General features: G+C 43.4%; 1 protein-coding gene across 5 annotated transcripts; it reads right to left on the bottom strand.

The window, feature by feature from the left end:
- Positions 1–2760: 2760 nt before the first annotated feature.
- Positions 2761–26093, bottom strand: LOC124033565 (epithelial splicing regulatory protein 2-like). 5 transcript variants are annotated; one of them, XM_046345611.1, is made up of 16 exons: positions 25933–26093; positions 25608–25760; positions 25019–25147; positions 18459–18572; positions 16301–16415; positions 16102–16203; positions 15672–15726; positions 15019–15129; positions 14726–14858; positions 14107–14149; positions 13252–13553; positions 11847–12077; positions 11459–11657; positions 10178–10400; positions 9172–9367; positions 2761–4351 (listed from the first exon to the last, which is right to left on the bottom strand). In XM_046345611.1, the coding sequence occupies exons 2-16, from the start codon at positions 25737–25739 to the stop codon at positions 4187–4189; spliced, it is 2250 nt and encodes a 749-aa protein (XP_046201567.1). In that variant the 5' UTR covers positions 25740–25760; positions 25933–26093; the 3' UTR covers positions 2761–4186. The 5 variants fall into 5 exon arrangements, with proteins under 5 accessions (XP_046201567.1, XP_046201568.1, XP_046201569.1 ...); XM_046345612.1 differs by adding an exon at positions 9922–9941 and having other exon boundaries at positions 10204–10400; positions 25608–26088; XM_046345613.1 differs by adding an exon at positions 4833–4932 and having other exon boundaries at positions 4214–4351; positions 25608–26087.
- Between the last annotated feature and the right edge of the window lie 1467 nt (positions 26094–27560).

The raw sequence follows: 27560 nt of genomic DNA on the forward strand, positions 1-27560 counted from the left end.
AATACCTTGCATTCAGGCTTTTTGAATGTATTCAAAGGGAATACCTTGCATTCAGGCTTTTTGAATGTATTCAAAGGGAATACCTTGCATTCAGGCTTTTTGAATGTATTCAAAGGGAATACCTTGCATTCAGGCTTTTTGAATGTATTCAAAGGGAATACCTTGCATTCAGGCTTTTTGAATGTATTCAAAGGGAATACCTTGCATTCAGGCTTTTTGAATGTATTCAAAGGGAATACCTTGCATTTAGGCTCTTACAGTAGTGTATCAATAAAAATACAAATGTCAAACTTTGGCTTTGTGTTTTTCTCTTTCTTACTGAACAAATATATAAACGCAACATGGAACAATTTCTAAGATTTTACTGAGTTTCAGTTCATATAAGCAAATCAGTAAATTGAAATAAATTAGGCCTTAATCTATGTATTTCCCATGACTAGGAATACAGATATGTCATCCAGAACTGGGACATTTTCAGCTTTCAGGAATTGTGTACAGATCCTTGCGACATGGGTCCGTGTATTATCATGCTGAAACATGAGGTAATGGGGTGGATGAATGGCACGACAATGAGCCTCAGGATCTCATCACGGTATCTGCATTCAAATTGCCATCAATAAAGTGTAATGGTGTTCGTTGTCCGTAGCTTATGCCTGCCCATACCATAACCCTTCTGCCACCCATGGGACACTCTGTTCACAACGTTGACATCCGCATACAACATACCATCTGCCCGGTACAGTTGGAACCGGGATTAATCTGTGAAGAGCACACTTCTTCAGCATGCCAGTGGCCATCGATGGTGAGCATTTGCACACTAAAGTTGGTTATGACGCCAAACTGCAGTCAGGTCAAGACCCTGGTGAGGACGAAAAGCACTCAGATGAGTTTCACTGAGACAGTTTCTGATAGTTTATGCAGAAATTATTCAGTTGTGCAAATCCAGTTTATCAGCGGTCTGGGTGGATGGTCTAAGATGATCCCGTAGGTGAAGTAGCTGGGGGTGGAGGTCCTGGGCTGGCTTGTTAAACATGATCTGTGGTTGTGAAGCCTGTTGGACGTACGACCAAATTCTCTAAAATGACTTTGGTGGCTTATGGTAGAGAAATTAACATTCCTGCAGTCAGCATGTCAATTGCACACTCCCTCAAAATTGAGACATCAACACCATTGTGTCGAGGACATTTTAGTTGCCTTTTGTCCCCAGTACAAGGTGCACCTGTGTAAGGATCATGCTTCTTGATATGCCACACACCGGTCAGGTGGATGGATTATCTTGGCAAAGGAGAAATGCTCACTAATGAAGATGTAAACATGTGCACATGGAAAATGTCTGATCTTTTATTTCAGCTCATGAAACTTATATTTTTGTTCAGTGTTAATAAATTGGTTGTGTGGGAAGAATGATGGTGATGATCCTGAAGAGATCACCTTATCACTGATAGACAAATCACTTTATGCAGGGCCTCATTTCATTGGAGTCATCCAGACCTACACTGGCATATACATGTGGAATGGACTGGATCAGCCTACGAATAGGGATTACTAGAATACCTTCATGAACGTGTGTGTGCCATTAACGAGCTGAGTCATCTAATAGGGATTACTAGAATACCTTTATGAACATGTGTGCCATTAACGAGCTGAGTCATCTAATAGGGATTACTAGAATACCTTTATGAACATGTGTGTGCCATTAACGAGCCGAGTCATCTAATAGGGATTACTAGAATACCTTTATGAACATGTGTGCCATTAACGAGCTGAGTCATCTAATAGGGATTACTAGAATACCTTTATGAACATGTGTGTGCCATTAACGAGCTGAGTCATCTAATAGGGATTACTAGAATACCTTTATGAACATGTGTGTGCCATTAACGAGCTGAGTCATCTAATAGGGATTACTAGAATACCTTTATGAACATGTGTGCCATTAACGAGCCGAGTCATCTAATAGGGATTACTAGAATACCTTTATGAACGTGTGTGTGCCATTAACGAGCTGAGTCATCTAATAGGGATTACTAGAATACCTTTATGAACGTGTGTGTGCCATTAACGAGCCGAGTCATCTAATAGGGATTACTAGAATACCTTTATGAACATGTGTGTGCCATTAACGAGCTGAGTCATCTAATAGGGATTACTAGAATACCTTTATGAACATGTGTGTGCCATTAACGAGCTGAGTCATCTAATAGGGATTACTAGAATACCTTTATGAACGTGTGTGCCATTAACGAGCAGAGTCATCTAATAGGGATTACTAGAATACCTTTATGAACGTGTGTGCCATTAACGAGCAGAGTCATCTAATAGGGATTACTAGAATACCTTTATGAACGTGTGTGTAGAATACCTTTATGAACATGTGTGCCATTAACAAGCAGAGTCATCTAATAGGGATTTAGAATACCTTTATGAAGCCATTAACGAGCAGAGTCATCTAATAGGGATTACTAGAATACCTTTATGAACGTGTGTGCCATTAACAAGCCGAGTCATCTAATAGGGATTACTAGAATACCTTTATGAACGTGTGTGCCATTAACAAGCCGAGTCATCTAATAGGGATTACTAGAATACCTTTATGAACGTGTGTGCCATTAACAAGCCGAGTCATCTTTTGCACCACTAGTTGTCCAATTCAATCCAGTGTAAAAATGTTTCATTGGCGCATTATGCCATATACACTCGAAAAAGGTTTTCACAGCAAAACAAAGTTACTAGTTGTCAATAAGCACACCATCCACAATATCACAGACTACTGTTTATTGGCCTCATCTAAAATATCGGACTTCAATAGAATTTAATTGATACAGTTCAGAACAAATTATGGCAATTTAAACACTGGGGCAATAAAGTTCCATGTATTTATTCAAACAGTTCTATACACATACAGTAGTTAAATTCATACAAGTCAAGTCTCAAACTTGCTTAAAAAGAAACAAAATATTTTCCATCTGCCACCAGAGGTCAGCCAAGCCACAGAGGGGCCTGCTATTGCACTCTGTGTAATATAGGCACAGCAAAAATGAGAAACCAGACACTAGCGTTCTCATCAGCACAGTCACAGGAACAACTCATTCGCCATTTTTTTAGTAATATATATATCTACCGTTCGTCGGTCCAAAAACAAGGGTTTTCTATAAAATATAGTCTGGAAGAAAACAGATGGCAGAGATCTACTCTCTTTAAGGATATTGCTTAAAGATCATGCAGACCAACCGCCAACTATTTTCACATTTAAATAAATCTAAATTTTAGGAAGAGTTTTTTTGGATTAAACAAAGAATCAATATTGGTCATGCTAGTACACTACAGAACTAAATGAGACTTCAGCTACTTGAGCCTTAGCCTACTCGGATTGTAACAAAGACAACAAAGAGTGCTTGGACATATTCTAAATAGAATTGCATGCCATACAAATGCTTTCACAGCAGAAACAAACACTGTTACACAAGTAGCTGTCATTAAGCTCAGCATCCAGCATGTTACTGTGGCTCTCACTACTGTACATAGTGGCCTTGTCTTTTCTAGTTTTAGAAAAGGGAATAGTGGAACAAGCATCTGATTTCCCTTCTATCCAGTACAGTAATAGTTTTAGTCAGTCTATATGGCTCTTATCTAATATTACACTGTACAGCCAGCATTGGAAGGCACATCATTTACAACGAACATGCATACAGTACATACATAGTTTTTTGCAGACATGCACACATACAGTAGTGTTTTCAGACTGACAAACCAGACACAGGGGAATAGGGATTTTGTTTGAAGGTATGAACATCTTAGTGGGCTGTAGTGGTCATTTAGCTAAAACAAGGGGCGAAGTAGTTTCATGCTTTAGGTGAGTGGTACATTTCATTGGCATCGTCGGTGGATGTTATGGAAGTATTCACACAAGGCACTTCGTGCCAGACATACAGGAAGGAGGATGTGCATCAAATATAAATATGTGACCAACCTAGTGCTGTTGGGAGAGGTGTCTGTCTGTGTATGAATGTTGAGGGAGCTTGAGAAGGAGGCTAAGAGGGAAGAGAGTCAGCAGATTGTTTGTGGAGAGGTGTGCGCATGTGTGTTTGTATCAGTAGTGGAGGGAGAGGAAGTGACAGGGGAGAAAAGCAATCAGCAGTTGCGGTCCTCGACTCCTCCCTCCATGGTAGCGGTCAGCTGGTCGAGGTCAGTCGCAGCACACCAGCAGACGGACGGGGAGACCAGACAGGGGGTGGTTGGCGCGCTCGGCCACGGCCCGCCTGGCTGACTCCTCGCTGGGGAAGGTGATCAGGGCCTCGCCGCTACGCTGACCGCTGAAGTTGTACAACAGGAGGACGGCGTCCGGCTGGAGCTGGAGGCAACAAACCACAGGAGATGGAGAGGTGAAGAGAGTCATGGAGAGAGAGACAGAGGGGATAGAAGCCACACCGCTCAGTCATTAGCACCATCCCAACACCAGGGGACCACAACCCAGAAGAGTTGGAGAGTAGATCCTGCACTGATCAACCCAGTAAAGTTGGATGAGTCAGACGAGAAACCACCGGTCAATGCAATTCCTTCTAATGCATGCTTCCCTTTAGAAGAGCTACAGTCCAAAAGCAATCCCCTGATCAGTCTGTGGGATCAGGATAGCAATGTGTTAATCAACTCAGAAAGAACACCACTAGGCTAGCACACTCAGGTCAAGGGCTAGATGAGAGAGATAGAGAGAGGAAAAGAGGAGAAACAGAAAGAGTCACTCTGGAGCACACTGTTGATTTGACATTAGGCAGGTGGACTGGCAGGCAGGCAGACGGGGGCCATGTGAGGTACAGGGTAGGCTGGTAACTTACCTTGGTCTCCCTACAGACAGAGCCACTCTTTGGGCTGAATCAGACTCCTGGTCTGTCCCTGACTCATCTGAACCATGCTGCTGTAGTCTTCAGGAGAGTACTACAGTGTAATGAGGTTCACAGTCAGACAGGGGGACTCAGTAGAGCATTATACACGCACACCACATAAATACAATCACACTTAAATGTAGATACACCACAAGTCCAACAACCCACCTAAAAACTATTATTGGAACGAACATACAGACATACAGTTGAAGTGGGAAGTTTACATACACCTTAGCCAAATACATTTAAACTCAGTTTCACAACGCCTGACATTTAATCCTAGTAAAAATTCCCCGTCTTAGGTCAGTTAGGATCACTTTATTTTAAGAATGTGAAATGTCAAAATAATAGGAGAGAATCATTTATTTCAGCTTTTATTTCTTTCATCACATTCCCAGTGGGTCAGAAGTTTACATACACTCAATTAGTATTTGGTAGCATTGCCTTTAAATTGTTTAACTTGGGTGAAACGCTTCAGGTAGCCCTTCCACAAGTTTCCCACAATAAGTTGGGTGAATTTTGGCCCATTCCTCCTGACAGAGCTGGTGTAACTGAGTCTGGTTTGTAGGCCTCCTTGCTCGCACACACTTTTTCAGTTCTGCCCAAAAATGTTCTTGAGGTCAGGGCTTTGTGATTGCCACTCCAATACCTTGACTTTGTTGTCCTTAAGCCATTTTGCCACAACTTTGGAAGTATGCTTTGGGTCATTGTCCATTTTGATGACCCATTTGCGACCAAGCTTTACCTTCCTGACTGATGTCTTGAGATGTTGCTTCAATATATCCACCTAATTTTCCTCCCTCGTGATGCCATGTATTTTGTGAAGTGCACCAGTCCCTCCTGCAGCAAAGCACGCCCACAACATGATACTGCCACTCCTGTGCTTCACGGTTGGGATGGTGTTCTTCAGCTTGCAAGCCTCCATCTTTTTCCTCCAAACATAACAAATGGTCATTATGGCCAAACAGTTCTATTTTTGTTTCATCAGACCAGAGGATATTTCCCCAAAAAGTACGGTCTTTGTCCCCATGTGCAGTTGCAAACCACTTTTTTATGGCGGTTTTGGAGCAGTGGCTTCTTCCTTGCCGAGTAGCCTTTCAGGTTATGTCGATATAGGACTAATTTTATTGTGGATATAGATACTTTTGTACCCGTTTCCTCCAGCATCTTCACAAGGTACTTTGCTGTTGTTCTGGGATTGATTTGCACTTTTCGCACCAAAGTAAGTTCATCTCTAGGAGACAGAATGAGTCTTCTTACTGAGCGGTATGACGGCTGCGTGGTCCCAGTGTTTATACTTGCATACTATTGTTTGTACAGATGAACATGGTACCTTCAGGCGTTTGGAAATTGCTCCCAAGGATGAACCAGACTTGATGAGATCTACAATTTGTGTTGAGGTCTTGGCTGATTTATTTTGATTTTTCCATGATGTCAAGCAAAGAGGCACTGAGTTTGAAGGTAGGCCTTGAAATACATCCACAGGGACACCTCCAATTAGCCTATCAGAAGCTTCTAATTCCATGACATTTTCTGGAATTTTTCAAGCTGTTTAAAGGCACAGTCAACTTGGGTGTATGTGAACTTCTGACCCACTGGAATTGTGATAGTGAATTATAAGTTAAATAAGCTGTCTGTAAACAATGGTTGGAAAAATTACTTGTGTCATGCAAAGTAGATGTCCTAACCGACTTGCCAAAACTACAGTTTGTTAACAAGAAACTTGTAGAGTGGTTGAAAACAAGATTTAATGACTCCAACCTAAGTGTATGTAAACTTCTGACTTCAACTGTACATGCATTCACTACAAGTGTAATGTAAGACACCAATCCACCACTCAGAACAGTTCCTCACCCAAACGGAGTGCTCAGTCAGACAGCACAACACGTTTCTAATTGATCCAGATAGCAGAAACCAGGGGACAACCGGTCAGGATGAGTTTAGTGGTTTAGCCAAGAGTCAGGACTGAACTCAGCAACACCCTCTCTTTAGCATATACACACACACAGTGTGTAGGACTGTAAAGCCCTACAGTAACTGGTCAGGTGTTCTCACATGCTGGGAGCTTAGAGTTAGCCCCGAGGAAAACACACACACACACACACACACACACACACACACACACACACACACACACACACACACACACACACACACACACACACACACACACACACACACACACACACACACACACACACACACACACACACACACACACACACACACACACACACACACCATTAAAAACCAGCAGAAACTTTTCTAAACAAACCTTCAAGAGCACAAAGAGACCCAAAACACCTCAGTCCCATCCCTGCATCCTCAGGCTAGAACACCTAATACACCTGCCCAACCAGTCACAGTACTGTGAGAGTTCAGTTCATACCTCCTCTGTAGACTCACTCCACCTACTCAGCCAGTCAGCCAATGAGGGAGAAGCAAGAAAAGGGGAGAGCACAAGTGCACACGTCCCTTATTGAATATGCTGCAGTGCTGAACCATGGTTTGTGTTGCAGTAAAGCATTCTGGTTGCTAATATATGAGCACACTGACTGTTCAATTCTGAATGATGGGTTTGCCTACAGGCTTGTAGTTAAACATAAAGCTGGTTTTGTCATGAGGTAGGGGAATTATACAAATATGCTATTAATGAATAAGGGTTTGGATAGTTTGTCCAGGTATTTATTAATTTGTGTGTATTGTTTTATATTACTGCACTGTTGTAGCTAGAAACATAAGCATTTCACTGCACCCGTGATAACATCTGCAAATTAAGTACGCGACCAATAACATTTGATGTAACACAAGCCATACAATGTACCGACAGTAGAGTCCTACACGGGTCAGTTCTGGAGCCTCACCCGCCCAAAACCAATTCAGAGCCCCATCTGACGAAAGATTGTTCTCCTCAACCTGATCCACCTGCATAGAATTGCCTACAGCTTACAAAACCATTACATTCAATATTTTTTAGATAATCAAATAGTTGAATTGAAACTTAAACAATTTCAAGTATCGAATATAGGCTGCAATAATACATTTATAGGCTATAGCCTACTCAAACTTTAACCAGCGCACCAGTTTAAACTTCATATGGCCTGCGTATGGTCCAAATGAACGAAAGCCTGAATTAACTGATATTAAACTCAATTGGCCCACCTTAAACAAATACCTGCTTGCAAGTTTTGCTGTCTGCATAGCCACTCCATCTACCGGGTTGTTGTCCTGGTCCACAATGACTCACGCAGCACCCGTTTCCACTATGGTGTATTTCATAACCTTTTTATTTCTCCGGTTAGGCCTACGTTAGCCTTTTTCACGTGAGCTAGGCTAGCCAGGGAAAGTACACTTGGCAATGTATTCCCGTGGGGGGATAAAACACAAGGTTCAGCACCACACAATGGACAGTTCCCTGATCCACTGCGTGCATGGCTGGTAGCCTACATGTCTGCCTCACCGCTCACAGAATGGAATTCGCAAAACACAATAAGCTCCAGGGTTTGTAAAAAAATATATTATCTTGATTTAAAATGCTTCCGATCAGCAAAATAATTATTCTGAACCGAGAGCCGACCCGTGGGTTGAAATAACTTTTTCATTGCACCCGCTAGCTGATTTTTTTTGCAAGTCAACCGCAGGGAGCTGACCAGATGCAGGACTCTAACCAACAGCTCCTAAACTCTGTAAAACTAGCAGAACATCCTGCTTTGCTAGTCTGTTACACAGGCACAAACATATACCCACATCAGACAGAAGATGTATTTTTACAGGTAACATACCACAAGGCAATGTTTATATGAGCCCCTTATTTCCAACTCATTTGCAGTTATACTCCTTTTATACATGTCAGTGAATAACTGGCAGGGATGTTGTTAAACAATGGGGGCTGTTTGCATTTCAAATTAGGGAGGTGTTAAAACAATGGAAGTGTTCATGAATTTACCTGAATAAAAGCAGAGAACCAATCACACAGACCCAATACCTGTATTTTGGTTACAGCATCTGTGAACATGCAGGAATCATGACTAGGTCTTAGGTGACTTAATTTGCCATGTTTTTTTACCCCCACAAAAAAGCTGCCATGATAAAATTATGGGATCTTTGTATATGAAAGGGACAATACACAAAAAAAGAGTGGCGAAGAAAATCAACCAAGACACATTAAACTGCAATGGAGTTTGAGACGGGGACTGGGGAGACTGGAACTAAGGAGACTGGGGTTGAGGGAGGGGGGACTATGGAGGGAGAAGGAGAGGTTAGTAGTGGGGGTCATATTGGAGGTTCTGACCTGGTATCCCTGGAAGAAGCTGAGGATGTCTTTGACCCCGGCGTTGTAGGGCAGACCCTGCATCCTAACTAGAGCGCCGTGCTGGGGCATCATGGGAGAGGCAACGTGGCCTTGGGCATGGGGCTGCTGGGCCGCTAACGCTACTGACCCTGGAGGAGACGCAAAGTAGCTCATCGTGGAGGGAGAGACTGGGGGGCTAGAGCGAGAGAGAAACACATTTATTTTTCTTTCTTTGGAAGCAGGTGTACATTATTCAGAAGATGTTCCAGTGTCAAAATCAATACCAAACATGGCACTTTGAACTGCATACATAAATTAAACACACATGACAAAAGAGGATGTACAGTTCATATTGACAAAACCCGAGAGGGAAAAGGTTGTGTGGTTTGTACACTAACCTGGGGTAGCGCGCAGTGTAGTTCACACTAACCTGGGGTAGCGCGCAGTGTAGTTCACAGTAACCTGGGGTAGCGCGCAGTGTAGTTCACACTAACCTGGGGTAGCGCGCAGTGTAGTTCACACTAACATGGGGTAGCGCGCAGTGTAGTTCACACTAACCTGGGGTAGCGCGCAGTGTAGTTCACACTAACCTGGGGTAGCGCGCAGTGTAGTTCACACTAACCTGGGGTAGCGCGCAGTGTAGTTCACACTAACCTGGGGTAGCGCGCAGTGTAGTTCACACTAACCTGGGGTAGCGAGCAGTGTAGTTCACACTAACCTGGGGTAGCGAGCAGTGTAGTTCACACTAACCTGGGGTAGTACGCAGTGTAGTTCACACTAACCTGGGGTAGTACGCAGTGTAGTTCACACTAACCTGGGGTAGTACGCAGTGTAGTTCACACTAACCTGGGGTAGTACGCAGTGTAGTTCACACTAACCTGGGGTAGTGAGCAGTGTAGTTCACACTAACCTGGGGTAGTGAGCAGTGTAGTTCACACTAACCTGGGGTAGTACGCAGTGTAGTTCACACTAACCTGGGGTAGTACGCAGTGTAGTTCACACTAACCTGGGGTAGTACGCAGTGTAGTTCATGTTCATGTTCATGTTCATGTTCATGTAGAGCTGTGCAGGGTGGTGCTGTGGTGGGTAGTAGGCCAGGGTGGGGGTGGGGTGGGGGCTGTGTGGGGGCTGGGGTGTTCTGGGGGTGGCCAGTAGGGGGGGCTGGTACAGAGCAGCCTCAGAGAGCATGGCAGGAGAAGGGAACGCAGCATAGGCCGGAGGAGCCAGACCTGAGGACAGAGAGCGAAGTTCAGAATCTCAGATACAACCACACAGGAACATTGGATCCTTATCATAGCCTCAATATTACTACACCATCATGCCTAAGCCTGCACATCAAACATCACGCTGAACCATCACACAGCTCCCAGCGGCATACAACATCAATCAAATGTATTTGTAAAGCCCTTTTTACATATGCAGTTGTCACCAAGTGCTTACACAGGAACCCAGCCTAAAACCCCAAAGAGCAAGCAATGCAGAAGCATAGTCACTAGGAAAAACTCTAGTTTTGCATATGATTGATAAGACTATGTTAGTCACATAAAAGCCTCAAGGTAGTATTGTACTCAGTTGCTCCAGTTCTGTCCTTGATGTTACCCTAACCCTACAACATAAACACAGTGAGGGATGGAGGGAGGTTGTGTATGTACACACAAACAGGCTGTATGGGTCTGTTGCCACATTGACACAAAACACAGTCAGATGACCTTGTTGGCTGAGGGTGGGTTTGCAGGTACACTCCCCAAACCAATCTGGCAACTCAAGTGACCTTGTTGGGCTGAAGGCACCGAGTGACCTTGTGGGGATGACCGTTCCCAGGTACACTCTGCCACCAACCCGAGTGAGTGACTGTCATAACTCCAGGTCAAGCCAGTGAGATTAGTTGTCAAACATGAGGTTGAATAAATGGAAAAAAGTCAACAGCAAACAGAAAGTCATTTGAGCAACTGCTCTCAAAGTGTGTCCATCAGAATTCACAACAGCCAATAGCCACACCAAGAGTGTGCACTGCCTTCTAGTGATATGACAAGCAGGAATCTAATCTCTATAGCAACAGGGCACTAATAGAACAAAGTACACTGGGATAGATAGACACACGCACTTTAACCATGTGTATGCAAACAAACCCTTCAGAGTTTTAATGGGTGTGTTACAACTAATATGGAGGGCATAATTACTACAGCTAACCCTGCCTGTGTAATATCTTCCCTGAACAAAACATTACAAAAAAGGCTTAACCCCGACAGAACAGGCAGTGACTCAGCTAGGTCTATTATGGACTTACAGGGTAGTTTGCAGGGTGGAGGGGACAGGCCGCTGCGGTTCAGTGTTCCTCCCATCAGGACGAAGCTCATCTCCTCAGTAGAACACTGGAACACCTCCACATAGCGGTCCTTCATCATCTTCTTGTGGCACTTCTGGGCCACCATGAACGCCCTGTCAGCTGACCTCATCTGAATGAAGGCGTCACCTGAGGGACGACCCTGGAGAGGAGAGGGAGGTTAGAGATGAGTGATGCTCTGATGGAAGGGTTAGGGTGGGAACTTTGGTCACATCTCAATAGTGTAGAGATGCTTCCGAATCCTCGGCTTGTACCCATCACTTCATCTACACTAAGTATTTAATATAAGATGGGGGAAAGTACCATGGCGTGTGTGTGTACCAACCAGTACCTGTTGGTTGAGCACCATATGAACTCCATGTGGTTTAATATCAATAGTGTGTTCTCCCATGAACTCCAGTATATCCTCTATAGCAGCGGTGTAGGGTAAACCTCGCAAACGGACACAGTCCCGCGTGCTGCCAGTCGCCAGGTAGGGGGGCGTGGCCAAGACCGGCATGGGGACCATGGAAGAGGAGGGCAGCGTGGAGATCAGAGGGGTGGACATGTAACGGTTCAGGACCTAAGAGGGCAGAGGTCAAAAGGTCGGCACTGACTTCATTATATTGCTGTGTTTCTCTATGGTGTTGAGTCATGTTGACTGTCATTTACAAGAGGCTTTGATCTAATAGTCAAACAACTCAGGTGTCACGACACAAGCACCATCCTTTATCCAACTGACTCATGGGGACCGCATTCTATGCTGTGTCACGTATAGTTCTTCAACTTTAGTCATGTCTTACGCTATAAAGACAATAGCCATTGCACAACAAATTAAAATATGAGACCTGGTTAAATATGGAGAAAGAGGTTCATCGCCTGTTGGACCTTAACTGTCTTTAAAACGCTCTATGCATCTCTACCTCACAGTGACTGTCTACTATAATGTAACTGTTGCACCTTGTACCTGCAGTACAAGGGAATAGCTTGATGCATCTCTGATAGTAGGTTAAGTAGTAAAGAAACCCCATTGAGTCCCTAGATGCCATACCTGTTGGACCTCTGCTGCAGTGCTTCTGAACAGCTCTACATTCTACTACACTGAACCTGTGTGAACAGCTCTACCTCATAGTGACTGTCTACTACACCTATAAACAGTGACGGATGTGTTTTACCTGTTGGACCTCTGCTGCAGTGCTTCTGAACAGCTCTACATTCTACTACACCTATAAACAGTGACGGATGTGTTTTACCTGTTGGACCTCTGCTGCAGTGCTTCTGAACAGCTCTACATTCTACTACACCTATAAACAGTGACGGATGTGTTTTACCTGTTGGGCCTCTGCTCTGCTGAACAGCTCTACATTCTACTACACCTATAAACAGTGACTGATGAACAGCTCTACATTCTACTACACCTATAAACAGTGACGGATGTGTTTTACCTGTTGGGTCTCTGCTGCAGTACTTCTGAACAGTTCTACATTCTACTACACCTATAAACAGTGACGGATGTGTTTTACCTGTTGGGCCTCTGCTGCAGTACTTCTGAACAGCTCTACATTCTACTACACCTATAAAGAGTGACTGATGCGTTTCACCTGTTGGGCCTCTGCTGCAGTGCTTCTGAACAGCTCTACATTCTACTACACCTATAAACAGTGACTGATGCGTTTTACCTGTTGGGCCTCTGCTGCAGTGCTTCTGAACAGCTCTACATTCTACTACACCTATAAACAGTGACGGATGTGTTTTACCTGTTGGACCTCTGCTGCAGTGCTTCTGAACAGCTCAATGTATCTCTTGCCCAGGATCTGCTTGTGTTTCTTCAGGGCATTCAGAGCGTACTCTTCACAGGAGAACAGGACGAAGGCGTCGCCTGTGGGTCGCCCGTCAGGGTACTTTACGAAGAGTAGGCCATCGCTGGCGTCCGTCACGGGGCTGTCGGCCCCCAGGAAGGTCAACACGTCCTGGGGAGAGGCGGTGAAGGGAAGACCCCTCATCCTGATGATCACCTGGTTCTCCTTGGACAGGAACTGGGCCACCTCGTTGGATGTGCCTACAGTCACACAGAGTGAGAGGAAACAGAGTTCGCTATAAGTGAGAAGTAAGACCTTTAGCTAATTACTTGGTCCCTTTAACAAGCAAATTATTGTTGCTTATTGTCACTAATAAATAATAAAACTAATTTCATCACTTTAAAATACAAGACTAGATGTTAAAACAAGAGCAGTGAGTCAGAGTCTAGGGCAAAAAAGTCCAATGTCTTGACAGATATTATAGATCTCCAGTCGACTGGCTAGAGTCCACAGACAGACACTAGTCTCTCCCCCTGCTCTCTCTCCTGTATCAGCTCTGCTCTTTGTCTATTCACGCCCCCTTTGTATGGCCCTGAGCTGGGCCTTTCACTGGCCGCCGGGAGGATGAGGTGAGACACTGTCGGCCAGGGGTAAAGTTACCTTCCTCCAACTAGCCTCTGAGGGGTGAGGGTGAGGCTCACAAAGCACCTTTCATTCCCCCAGGATAAGCCAGAGAACCGGAGCGGTACCGGGCGGAGGAACAGGGAGAGTCCCTCTAGTAAATGGAAGGGGAAAACAAGTGTGAAATCTGACCTCCAGCGATCTTGAGGAATTCCTCTCCTGTGGCTTTGTATACCTGTGAGGATGAGAGGAGACTTTTAGCAACTCCAAATGGCCTTTCATCTGACCAGTGCAACATGCATTGTGCTACAGTTGGAAAGCATGACACTTTTTTCCTCTGTAACTTTATTGGCTGCATAGCTGATGCTGTAACGGTATTGGATCCATTAGTAAAGCAACAGCATTAGTATGGCTGTGATAGATGTAGGGGCTGCTGTGTTGGATGTAGGGGCTGCTGTGTTAGATGTAGGGGCTGCTGTGTTAGATGTAGGGGCTGCTGTGTTAGATGTAGGGGCTGCTGTGTTAGATGTAGGGGCTGCTGTGTTAGATGTAGGGGCTGCTGTGTTAGATGTAGGGGCTGCTGTGTTAGATGTAGGGGCTGCTGTGTTAGATGTAGGGGCTGCTGTGTTAGATGTAGGGGCTGCTGTGTTAGATGTAGGGGCTGCTGTGTTAGATGTAGGGGCTGCTGTGTTAGATGTAGGGGCTGCTGTGTTAGATGTAGGGGCTGCTGTGTTAGATGTAGGGGCTGCTGTGTTAGATGTAGGGGCTGCTGTGTTAGATGTAGGGGCTGCTGTGTTATACGGATGCTGACCTCAATGTATCTGCTGCCCATGTGGTGTTTGTGTCTCTCCAGGGCCAGGTCTCTGTGCTCCTGGTTGATGAACCGAACCAGTGCTTCACCATTCCTCCTGCCCTGGGCGTTCAGACAGAGGGCCACACCACCCCTGAAATACACAGGGAGAGGTTGGAGGAAAGGTCAGAACAATTTGACCCGTTATGGAGACGAAGCTGCACGTACAACTTCCTGTGGTTATTAGTCGCCAATTCTCAGTGGAACCGTGGCTTAAATCACATGACGCACACAGTCATGTTTTGGTAACATACTTGGCGATGTTGAGGCCCTTGAAGAAGCGGGAGATGTCCTGGTCAGAGGATTGCCATGGCAACCCCCTGGCTCTGATCACTGTCTCACTGTCCACTGGCTCGGTCTTACTGCTGCAGGGGACAAACCAGGGGGGCACAGTCAACATGGGGAACGGTGTTTAACAGTTACACACTAAACTCAATGCTGTATGAGACAGAGAAAGTAATGTTCAGAAACTCTTGAAGACAATGTAAATGGACTTGAATAGTACTTCTATATTGTTAAAAACCAAAGTGTTTCAGTAAGTTGTCTTCGTCAGAGAGAGACATGGAAAAAAATTGGGACTTATGCAGTTTAACAGTCTACTTCACACTACTCTAGCACGGCAACACACATGCCAGGGGTTGTCAGGGCAATGGGTATTGGACACCGTAGTGGGATTTGTGTGGTGCTATTGGATAGCCAGTTAAATACTTAATGGCAAAGTTGGAGTGGTTTAATGACACGCTTGTGGTTTCCCTTGTTGCTGTAATCAATGCTACGAGCCTGGCTCTGAACATGGGAGGGACGGTTGGTTAGGCTTCAACTGCAGTAAACAGGTTTAGTATAGACGTGGCCACACAACCTGGTTGAGTGAGATTACATTAAGTCGAGGCACTGAGAATATACATACCATGCTCCCGATTCAAGCTTGTACTTCACAGCTTCAAAGCATGAGAATTTGTGGTCTGCAAGAGATTCAAACACTAATTTACAAGATCAAGATCAAACTTCTATCCACATTTACAATCAAAAGGACCATACTGATAAAAAATAACTTCACATTAGGCTTGACATTGGGATCCGCCAACAGAAGCCAATCAACTTCACTTATATTCAGACTGAACAATACAACAAATGTTGTTTGTAAGTGTTGCTCCACGCTGCCAGGTTGTTTCATGCTCAACAGGTCTGGTCTGCCAGCCTGCAACTTCAGCAGCATTCCTGTTAGCCACCTAGCATAGAGAGATTGACAGGGCTGTGGGGTGGCCAGGTGGGACTGGCACAGACCGAGAGCGGGGGGAAATGTGATAGCAAAAGAGGAGAGAGATGTATAGACTTACTGTATGGCTCAGCCAGGATGTGCAGGGAGAGCTGGACCATACACCTCACCTCCTTCAGCCCCATCACCTGCTCTGACAGGGGAAGTTCTGGGATGCACACATCTACACACATGTAAGGATGTTTTATCAGTCGTTTATATAAGTACTAGGAACATCAAAAGTGTTGACTGAAATTCCATCTCATCTGACTCTGACTTACATTCTAGCATAGACTGCAGTGTTAAGTCCTGGACCTGTCCAGCATTGGGACAACATTTGTGAAACTCTTTCCTCACATCCACAAAGGAGTAGAAACACTCCGGAAGGACCAGGTTCTGAAACAGACACACAACAGGTAGGTCAGTCATTAGTCCATTCAACATTCACCGAATAGTAGCGTACTCTGTAGACAGACCTCATGAAAAGAAGAGATAATAGGAGTGATGCAATGAAGGAGGGAGCCAGGAATAGGTGGCATAAAGAGGGGATGAGATAAAGCAGGGAAAACAGATGACATGACACCATCTACGGATGATTGTGTGGATAGCTAGCACTCCTGTGCAGAATATGATGTTACTGCTCAACACAAGCACAGGAGAAATACTGCTAACTGTGACCCAGGAATTACAACTTACACACGTGGCTAAAAGGTCAAATGTAAAGAATATTTACAAAAAAATAATTAAGTCCAAGAGACATCTATATATACACACACACACACACATATGTATATATATACATACATATATATACACACACACACACACACACACACATACATATATATATTTTTTTCACCTTTATTTAACCAGGTAGGCAAGTTGAGAACAAGTTCTCATTTACAATTGCGACCTGGCCAAGATAAAGCAAAGCAGTTCGACAGATACAACGACACAGAGTAAAACAAACATACAGTCAATAACACAGTATAAACAAGTCTATATACAATGTGAGCAAATTAGGTGAGAAGGGAGGTAAAGGCAAAAAAGGCCATGGTGGCAAAGTAAATACAATATAGCAAGTAAAACACTGGATTGGTAGTTTTGCAATGGAAGAATGTGCAAAGTAGAAATAAAAATAATGGGGTGCAAAGGAGCAAAATGAATAAATTAAATACAGTTGGGAAAGAGGTAGTTGTTTGGGCTAAATTATAGGTGGGCTATGTACAGGTGCAGTAATCTGTAAGATGGTGCTTAAAGACAGTTGGTGCTTAAAGCTAGTGAGGGAGATAAGTGTTTCCAGTTTTACATACATACATACATACATACATACATACATACATACATACATACATACATACATACATACATACATACATACATACATACATACATACATACATACATACATACATACATACATACATACATACATACATACATACATACATACATACATACATACATACATACATACATACATACATACATACATACATACATACATACATACATACATACATACACTACCGTTCAAAAGTTTGGCGTCACTTAGAAATGCTCTCATTTTTGAAAGCACTTTTTTGTCCATTAAAATAACAAATTGATCAGAAATACTGTGTAGACATTGTTAACGTTGTAAATGACTATTGTAGCTGGAAATGGCTGTTTTTCAAACTAGACACTAATGTACTTGTCCTCTTGCTCAGTTGTGCACCAGGGACTCCCACTCTTTCTATTCTGGTTAGAGCCAATTTGTGCTATTCTGTGAAGGGAGTAGTACAAAGTGTTGTACGAGATCTTCAGTATATTCTTGTTCTGAGAAAGGAAGGCTATTCCATGCGAGAAATTGCCAAGAAACTGATGAGTTTCAGAAGAAAGTACTTTGTTTCTGGCCATTTGAGCCTTTCATCGAACCCACAAATGCTGATGCTCCAGATACTCTACTAGTCTAAAGGCCCATTTTATTGCTTCTTTAAAATCAGAAGTTTTCAGCTGTGCTAACATAATAGCAAAAGGGTTTTCTAATGATCGATTAGCCTTTTAAAATGATAAACTTGGATTAGCAAACACAACATGCCATTGGAACACAGGAGTGATGGTTACTGATAATGGGCCTCTGTACACCTAAGAAGATATTCCATTTTTTAAATCAGCCATTTCCAGCTACAAGTCAAATTACTTGTAAAACTGTATTTCTGATCAATTTGATGTTATTTTAATTAGACAAAAAAAATGTGCTTTTCTTTCAAAAACAATGAAATTTAAGTGACCCCAAACTTTTGAACGGTAGTGTGCATGCAGATATATACATCATTTGTTTTTGTATTAGTGGAAATTCCCCTAACTAGGTCAGTAAATAAGGGCAATTATATTTTATATCAAAATGGCTACATTTCCCCTAAATGGTAGGTTAGAAAATCAAGGGCCACTCAATACCTTCTTGGAGGCCTCAGGGTGAAGGGCCTGTCGTATGATGAGGGGCCCGTCGACACACAGTGTGTAGGAGCTTCTGCCCAGAGCCTTCAACTCCGCTGAGACGGACTGCTGGAACTGTAGGGAGAGAATGAAGAAAGATACAAGAGGAGAGTTATTGTGAGAACATTCAATGAATCACACACACAAAACCAACAAAGTAAAGTCATACTTTAGTTATCAGCCAAGTAGCTCCCTATGGTCTTTTAGAGATTCAGTGTAAACCACTTGTGACCAGCAGACAAACATGGGAGTGCCAATGTCACGTCTGAAAAACAACAGTAACACAGTACTGGTTAATTATGCTCTGCTGCAGCAAACTGCTAACTACAAAGGTTTTTATGCTTGGTTTGTTTTAGAATAATAGTGCTCAGGGAGTTCTCTCCCATAAGAATTAGCACAGTGTTTCTAACCTTTAACACTTTAAATAGGCCAAGTCTTTAGACCTACTGGTACGAACAAGTTCCCTGAACAGGTAGGCTTGTGTTTTCTGGGGGAAGAACAGGTAGGGATGCGTCCTGAGATTGACAGATGTGAATAGGTTTTTTAAGGTGTTTGCATAGCAAGGAAGCAGCCAACAGGGACTGTGGTGCTAATCAGCACCTGGAACAAGGAGCATTTCACTTAGCAGTTAGACCAACAGTCACTACCAGACATTAAAGGTGAAAACAACCAACCCCAGCCAGAGAAACCAACTGCTGCTTCGCTTCCTATAAAACAATGTTCACCAATCCCTAGCCCCTATAAACACTTACCAAGCCCCACAGCAGGGACTCTCAAATAGGTCTGTGTTTAGTAATAACCATCACATTTAATGGGGCCCATTACCAGTGTTGTGTAAACTTTACTGGTGTCTTTTAAACAGTCAGACATAACATCTCACCATCACCTCAACCAACAAACTGACCTTTCCAATTTGCCAGTTAGTTCTGCCAATTGTATTTCTAGCTAGGCTGGCTTCCTTTGAGGATTTAGTTTTCATATTCTGTCTATTAGGGGAGAGTGGGGTAAGTTGAGCCACCCTTGTTTCTAGGAAACCACACGTGTCATTAAACCACTCCATTTTATGGAGTCTGAAGGAGGAAACCACATGAAAAAAGTGGTAAGCATGTTATGTCCAAAAAATATATATATTTTCAAATTAATCTATTGTGTTAAGAGGTTTCATTATGCATGCGTCTAAACCACAGTAGGTAATTTTACAATTGTTCTATACATCAGTTGGGGTCTCTATAAACTTCAATATGAGGTCCTAAACCTAGCACGGAAGCCTCTAACAAATTCGGTAGAGTGTGGTGTACCGCAAGGCAGCTGGCTTAGGCCATTATTCTTTTCACAAATGATAGTCCAGTGACCTTTAATAAAGCATGTGTGTCTATGTACACTGACGACGCAACAGTATATAAGTCAGCTGCGACAGTAAAATAAATAACTGACACCCTTAACAGAGAGCTCCAGTCTATGGGCTCAAGTGTTTGTTAGGTGTTAAGCCTGTGTTAAAAGACAATAAAGTTATTTTGATTGTGTTGAATTGTGTTTTGGAAAGAAAGATGGGCATGGTTTTTAAAAGGTAGCGGTAATAATTCATTCAGTACAAAAATGTGCAGGTGGCTTAACATACCCTGTTCCATGGCTCAATTTAAGTTGTGCCAAGGAACCACTTTTTTAGACAAGTTGTGTTCTCAAAAAATGTTTTTATGAATTCTGATAAACATTCTGAAATATATGTAGATATCTTTGTTAGAAAGAAAACTAGAGTTCCCTCGACAGACTGATACTGAAAGTAAGAAATGGCTCAATTTAACCCACATCAAATAGGCAACACCTCTCTCGAATACTCTTTCCATTTCTAACAAACTATTAACCAATTTGTGGTTTGTTTAGCTACTACTTATCATGTCATCTGTCCAGAAGATCCAATGGTCGTTAGTGACTAATTGTCAGTCAGTGAGGCTAATTTCACATGGCCACAATACGACATCCAGCCTCCAGACAGTAAGAGTGTGTTGCTGCTGGTGTGTGTTAGAGCATTCTTCACACAGAGAGCCAGGAGATATATACACGATCTCTCAACAGCTGGCGACTCAACTGCCCGAGAGAGGAGCCATGGGTGCTGTTCAGTAGGGCACACCGTAGGAAAATGATTTGCAACGGAAAGCTTAAATCTGTGTCCCTATTGGTCAAGTTCAAGTGGTACCTCCCAGTTTCAAAATGTCTTCGCCCTACTAACCATGACCCCCCCCGCCTGGCTTTCACTAATCTACACGAGGAGATTTATTTAACTAGGCAAGTCAGTTAAGATTTATTTTTATTTTACAATGGCGGCCTACCCCGGACGACGCTGGGCCAATTATGCGCCGCCCTATGGGACTCCCAATCATGGCCGAATGTGATACAGCCTGGAATCGAACCGGGGACTGTAGTGACACCTCTAACACTGACATGGAGTGACGTAGACCAGGATGCTGGGTTGTTGGACAGGTCTGTCTTGCCACGTGGAGCTGTGGGATCCCATGCCACTTCAGGGCCTGGTACGCTACATTTCACCATAGTGTGATAACATCTGGGTTAGGGAAGGACTGATACACACAGGAAGCTCATTAGCTGAGGTGGGCCGATCAGATAGGCCCCTAAGACGACTGTCTTTCTCTGAAAAGACTGGCTGCCAAGGATCCAGAGGTCAATGAGGGAGCCATCTGGGAGCCATGACAGATGACACACACAGTGTATCAACAGATACTGTAATGTATCTGGTAACATCTATGCTATAGAACCCAGTCATTTAAGTAGTCCCATAGATAATATGACAAATATTAGCCAAGGAAAGTCTCGACTGACACAGTTGAGAATGTGACAAAGAGAGGAACAAAACAGCACAAACAGGTTGAGGCGCTGTGGAATTCAAAAATATTCCTCTATTTCGGGGGGGTAGAGCATCATTCTCAGAAGCCATCGGATATTAAACATTCTTCTGTCACCTCAGACACTGACATGCAAATATCTATCACATTTGTTTAGTTACCAAGAACCCTCTCCACACACACGTACAAGCAGGAACAGACCAGGATGTGAAGGTAGTTGTGGTCAACCTAATGCATGGTGGGTGAGGTGTGGTGTTTGTTAGCTCACGGCTGTTTTCACATCTATGCAGCCTCACCTTGCACAACCAGCAGCAGGATAAGGAATAGAAACAAATGGTTTCAAGGAACTAAGCGACACACCCTTTACTCTATCCTCTCTGCCAAACCAGCATACTATTAGAGCAAACATGTCCAACAGGACAGGCCTAACAAAGGAAACAGGTATTGATAAATATGCCAACACTAGCAGCAAGGCTGTCAGAATAGGAAATGTCAACATGCAACAAATGAGAACGTGCATAGACGGTCACTGTAATATACCTGACCAGCCAAACCATTCATTGATTACCATTGGTTTCATTTTCCCCCAATGGGAGGTTCTCTGTTGCACGGTGCCATGGGTGAGTATGAGGTAGGATTTTACCCTTGAACCTGGCCCCATCTGTGTTTGCCCTGTGGTATAAGCTATAGCTGGTGTGTTTGCATGGTGTTGAGGCTGGACCCAAGGAAAGAAGTAGAGCAAGGGTGGTGATGAGGCTCACGATAAGGGAGTAGAGAGTACCAGGCAGTACTCATGGCTAGGCCTGTTACAGTCACACCACAGTCCCAAACTTTAGTCATTTTATGACTGGACTGTGGAGATTAGATGTTTACAATGCTGGCTCTGTATAGGATCCTCTGGCTTGTTCTCTATAAGGTACAATGCTGTTGGAGAGCAGGAAGGGAGAAGACAGAGGGAGTGTTTTGCTGCTGCTGGCACTATCTTTCATTATCTGCTTCGGCTGTGCACCTGCCCCAGTGCCTTCACAACCTGGAACAGGGTGACGCTGCCCCACCTATGAGAGAGACTTAGCAGCACAGAGAGCTGAACACGCTTTGCTCTGGGGGTCCCTGGCACAGAGCAAGTCAGAGCCTGTGTACTATCACTGCACTGATATGAGGCTCTTCAAACTCAATACTAGCCCTAATAAGCGAGGGCCTAAGACTGACTGGGGTTCAATGAGTCGAAATCCCAAATGTCTTCCAGACAAACCCATTGATCTGAGAACAGTTAGAGAAACTACACCAGGATTCTGACTTTTTATTTTTATAAAATCAATCTTAGGGAGAAAAACTTGTTGATATGTTGAATGGAAGGCAGGCTACAAGCCCACAAGGAACAGTAAATCAAATCAAATGTTATTTGTCACATACACATGGTTAGCAGATGTTAATGCGAGTGTAGCGAAATGCTTGTGCTTCTAGTTCCGACAATGCAGTAATAACCAACAAGTAATCTAACTAACAACTCCAAAACTACTGTCTTATACACAGTTTAAGGGGATAAAGAATATGTACATAAGGATAAGTGATGGTACAGAGCAGCATAGGCAAGATACAGTAGATGGTGTCGAGTACAGTATATACATATGAGATGGGTATGTAAACAAAGTGGCATAGTTAAAGTGGCTAGTGATACATGTATTACATAAGGATGCAGTCGATGATATAGAGTACAGTATATACGTATGCATATGAGATGAATAATGTAGGGTAAGTAACATTATATAAGGTAGCATTGTTTAAAGTGGCTAGTGATATATTTACATCATTTCCCATCAATTTCCATACAGTAGGTATTTTACCCCCCCCCCCCCCCCAAAATGGAAAGGGTGCAGCCCAGTTCTAATCTCTATTGCCATTTTTCTCAGACTGAATAAATATTTCACCAAATAAAACAAATCTGCGTCCTTGGCTTGGCTACTCTGGCCTTATGACATTGACAGGTCCACTGAGATATGGTCTCTGCTAGGTTAGTTAGCTATTCCTACCTACAACCCCAAAGGCAGTCTCTCCTATGACTCACATTAGCTGAATGTAGCTTTATCTCCATTCCGCCACTGACTGCCTGGCTTAAATCAATAGACAAATAAATAAACTAAACCCGACCAATGGCAAGAGAAAGTGACCTAGCAGACAGAAGTAAGCCAGTAAAATTGATTGTTCTGGTTAATCTTTAAAGGGTCCACAGACTCTCAAAACGAATGAATTGGGATGGCTTGCTGGTATCGAAACTCAAAATACAGATGACTTCAGCAACCAGAAATCAGCAGTGAGAGCATCTTGCGGTACGGATCTACTCTAAATCTATAGTGTGTCAGAACACTGTCAAACTCAGGGGCTATATTGCAAAACATTGTTGTTGAGGAAGGACTGGTCACTTCAACAAACCTGCTTGTTGCATGGGAAAGGACCACAGCATTGAGTCAGACAGGGTCCCTAATCGTAACCCTAAATCACAAGGAGAGTCTGGTAATATGGAGTTTTCAATTATTGAAATACTGCTGGGGGCGGGGATGGGATTTGGTGCAATACAAATACTCTCAAAACTGCAGGCAGACAGAGCGGTTGAGAAACACGTTTGGCAACATAAGCCCTTCTTTTGTCAAAACATACCAAGGGAGGTGGAACCTGAAAACACTTTTAAATCCTGGTCATCATAAACAGGAACAGACTGCCTTATCGCACAACTACCTGGCCTGAGAAAACAGGTGCTGGGCTATGGCAAGGGGTCTCTGTCACCCCCACACTTTCTCTCCGTCCTCTCTACCTAGCAGGGGTATTTCTTTGCATTCCCAGGTAAACATTCAGTCTTCCAGATGTTAGCAGCTCGCATCAGTCTGGGACAAGACTAGACCTGCTTGCCTCCCCGTCCCTACCTCAACCCCACGGCAGTCACTGCTTAGCCAAGCAAGCCTACTCAAACCAGCAACTACACTGAGCCGGTCCCAAATGGCACCCTATTCTCATAGGGCTCTGGTCAAAAGTAGTACACTATAGGGAATAGGATACCATTTTGGATGCACCTTCTCACGGCCTGTCAAAGAGTTTAATAGGCCAAACAGCAGCCAATCCAAGTGGAATCATTTGTAAAGGTCAGATACCTTTCAGGGGTTTCCATTTGTTGAGAAAAATCAAACACACCTTGACATTTACCTAAAGCTTCATCATCAAGCTTGTCCTGTTACCTCCCTCCAGGTGGTTGGTGACACAGACCATTTTAATGCTGTCAGTCTTATCATGCATGGTTGTTTTTGCCAGTTAAAGTTCAGCCATTATCATATTAGAGATTAAATGCTTTGTTCAGCATCTTAAGTTTTTCTTTGAGTCCGTTTTAAAATATTATGTCTGAGAATTCAGGAAAGCAAAGGACAAGACTCCAGATTTGAGTCCTAAAATGTTTTAGGGCCTGAACAGGATTTTTGATTTATTTATTTCACCTTTATTTAACCAGGTAGGCTAGTTGAGAACAAGTTCTCGTTTGCAACTACGACCTGGCCAAGATAAAGCATAGCAGTGTGAACAGATAACACAGAGTTACACATGGAGTAAACAATTAACAAGTCAATAACACAGTAGGGGGAAAAAGGATGACATCTTCACCAGTAGCCTAATCAGTCTCACCTGTTGCAGAACTTTGTCTAGAGGTTCAACCTTGTAGAGTTCCTCCACAGACAGCCCAGTCTCCTCTTTACTCTGGTCTGTCAACTCCAAAGAGTCGGGCTTCACAAGACGTCTCTGAAGTTTCCCAACCTGTGAACGGAATCGTTGTTTCACCATGGCATGTGCCACCCATTTTAGTTATGAACTACAGAGTACAGTTAGGTGAAAACGCAACTAATTTCCCAAGTCAACACTAAACATGACAGGCAAATTTTATGAACTCAGACCATCAAACAAGCAGTTAATTAACAAAGCACAGTTGCCAATGTCAAGGCGTTGACATAACCAAAAGGTATGCCATCTTTCATCCTATATTTAAAGCATTTCACTGAAGTTAAATCTGACAGGTGTAGGCTACACACCCATGAGCCTATCGGTTGAATTGAGGCCCATGCGCACTTTTAAAACTGTGACCCACAAATAATTACAGAACGCGTACCTTTGTTGATTAATATGTCAGCTGTCAAGTTAAAACATGAATCCACTACTTAGACACAAAAACACTAAAAAGTCAAGGAGAAACCTTGACAACGGGTGAGAAAGTGCGTACCTTTTTCTCATGTAGATCCACAATTTGCCACACCAAGAGAATTATTTCCCTCTCATCCGAACCCAGTTTACCCCCATTTGCACCAGCTGTTGCCCCAAAGAACACCACCAGAGTATCACTGTGCGAAGCCATCAGGGACCACAAGGGTAAAAACTACAATTAAAAGCAAAGATGAAATAAAAATAACACGAGGATCCACCTTTTTCCAGTGATAAGAGAAGCAAACAAAAGGTCTGGAAATTCAATTGAAGTCAAGTAAACCAATAGGGGAAAAGAAAGATTACTTTCAAGAGGACACGAAAGATATTTCGACCAAAGACTCTACCTGATCAAGTACTTGAGCGTTTTCTATCCAGAGATACTGGTTTAACTGGTAAAGAAAATTGGAAAAAAATCCCTGTTTTCTTTTACGCAAACTCCATGACAAGCCCAGAAAAAAAATTCTGCCTCGCTATTTTTCTGAGTTACCTGTGTCTGATTCAGCAGCTAACTTTCAGTCAAGCTCCCAGGGGAGTTGGCCTATTGGCTGCTTGGCAAAGGTGAGGGCGGGACATAGCGCACCAATACCTATGTAACCTAACCTGATTGGTTTAGCGTGTTTGGCGGAAGTAGTAACAAATACGAATCCGGCTGTTCACACATCTTTGAAGTAGCACAGCGTCTAAAGCCTCGATCACACCGACAGTGATTTTGCGATTTGGCACACCAGAAGAAAGGCTACATTCAAATCCAAATCAAATCAAACGTTATTTGTCACATGCTTGGCAAACAACAGCTGTAGACTAACAGTGAAATGCTTACTTACGCGCCCTTCCCAACAATGTAGAGAAAAACAGAAAAAGAATAACAGAAGGAATACATAAACAGTGAGTAATGATATATACATGGAGTACCAGTTCCAAGTCGATGTGCAGGAGCACGAGGTAATTGAGATAGATATGTGCTTATAGGTAGGGATAAAGTGACTAGAAAAATATAATAAACAATAGCAGCATCATGTGTGATGAGTCAAATGCAGTCTCTCAAAGGGGGTCAATGCAGATAGTCTGGGTAGTTATTTGGTTAAATATTTAGCCGTCTTGTGGAATTGGGGTAGAAGCTGTTCAGGGTCCTGTTGGTACCAGACTTGGTGCATCAGCACTGCTTGCAGAAGGGTAGATGAGAGAACACTGTGTTTGCCTTTGCAGCATTGCTTTGCACAGGCAGTTGCAATGCATTCTGTGTTCTGTGTGGTGCATAGGTTGGATATATCCAAGGTATGCATGAAATTGTATGTGTAGACTTAACAGAAATAGTAGCAAAATGGCAATGTTTAACTTTTGTTGAATGCATATCCAGTAAAAATGCTGAATTGCATAATGATCAAGTTTGACTGCAGAATTTATTACCCAGCATTGATGCGATGATGGCGTCTGTCCATGTTTTTCAAAGAATATAGGAATGTTAGCTTCTCTTGTGCCAAGTTTGAAAGTGAAACTCTGTTGCACCACCCAATACAGAATACATGCATGTCCCTGGCTGGTAATGACTAACCATCACCAGGTTTGTCAAGCTCCTATTTATTTGCTGGCAGCATACCACCCTGCATACCACTGCTGGCTTTCTTTTGAAGCTAAGCAGGGTTGGTACTGGTCAGTCCCTGGATGGGAGACCAAATGTTGCTGGAAGTGGTGTTGGAGGGCCATTAGGAGGCACTCTTTCCTCTGGTCTAAAAAAATGTCCCAATTCCCCAGCCCAGTGATTGGTGGACACTACTCTGTGTAGTGTGCTGTCTTTTGGATGGGACGTTAAACGGGTGTCATTAAAGATCCCATGGCACTTATCGTAAGTGTTAACCCCGGTGTCCTGGCTAAATTCCCAATCTGACCTTCAAACCATCACGGTCACCTAATAATCCCCAGTTTATAATTGGCTCATTCATCCGCCTCCTCTCCCCTGTAAATATTCCCCAGG

This window comes from Oncorhynchus gorbuscha, linkage group LG04 (genome assembly GCF_021184085.1).
Source record: "Oncorhynchus gorbuscha isolate QuinsamMale2020 ecotype Even-year linkage group LG04, OgorEven_v1.0, whole genome shotgun sequence".
NCBI classification, from domain to species: domain Eukaryota; kingdom Metazoa; phylum Chordata; class Actinopteri; order Salmoniformes; family Salmonidae; genus Oncorhynchus; species Oncorhynchus gorbuscha.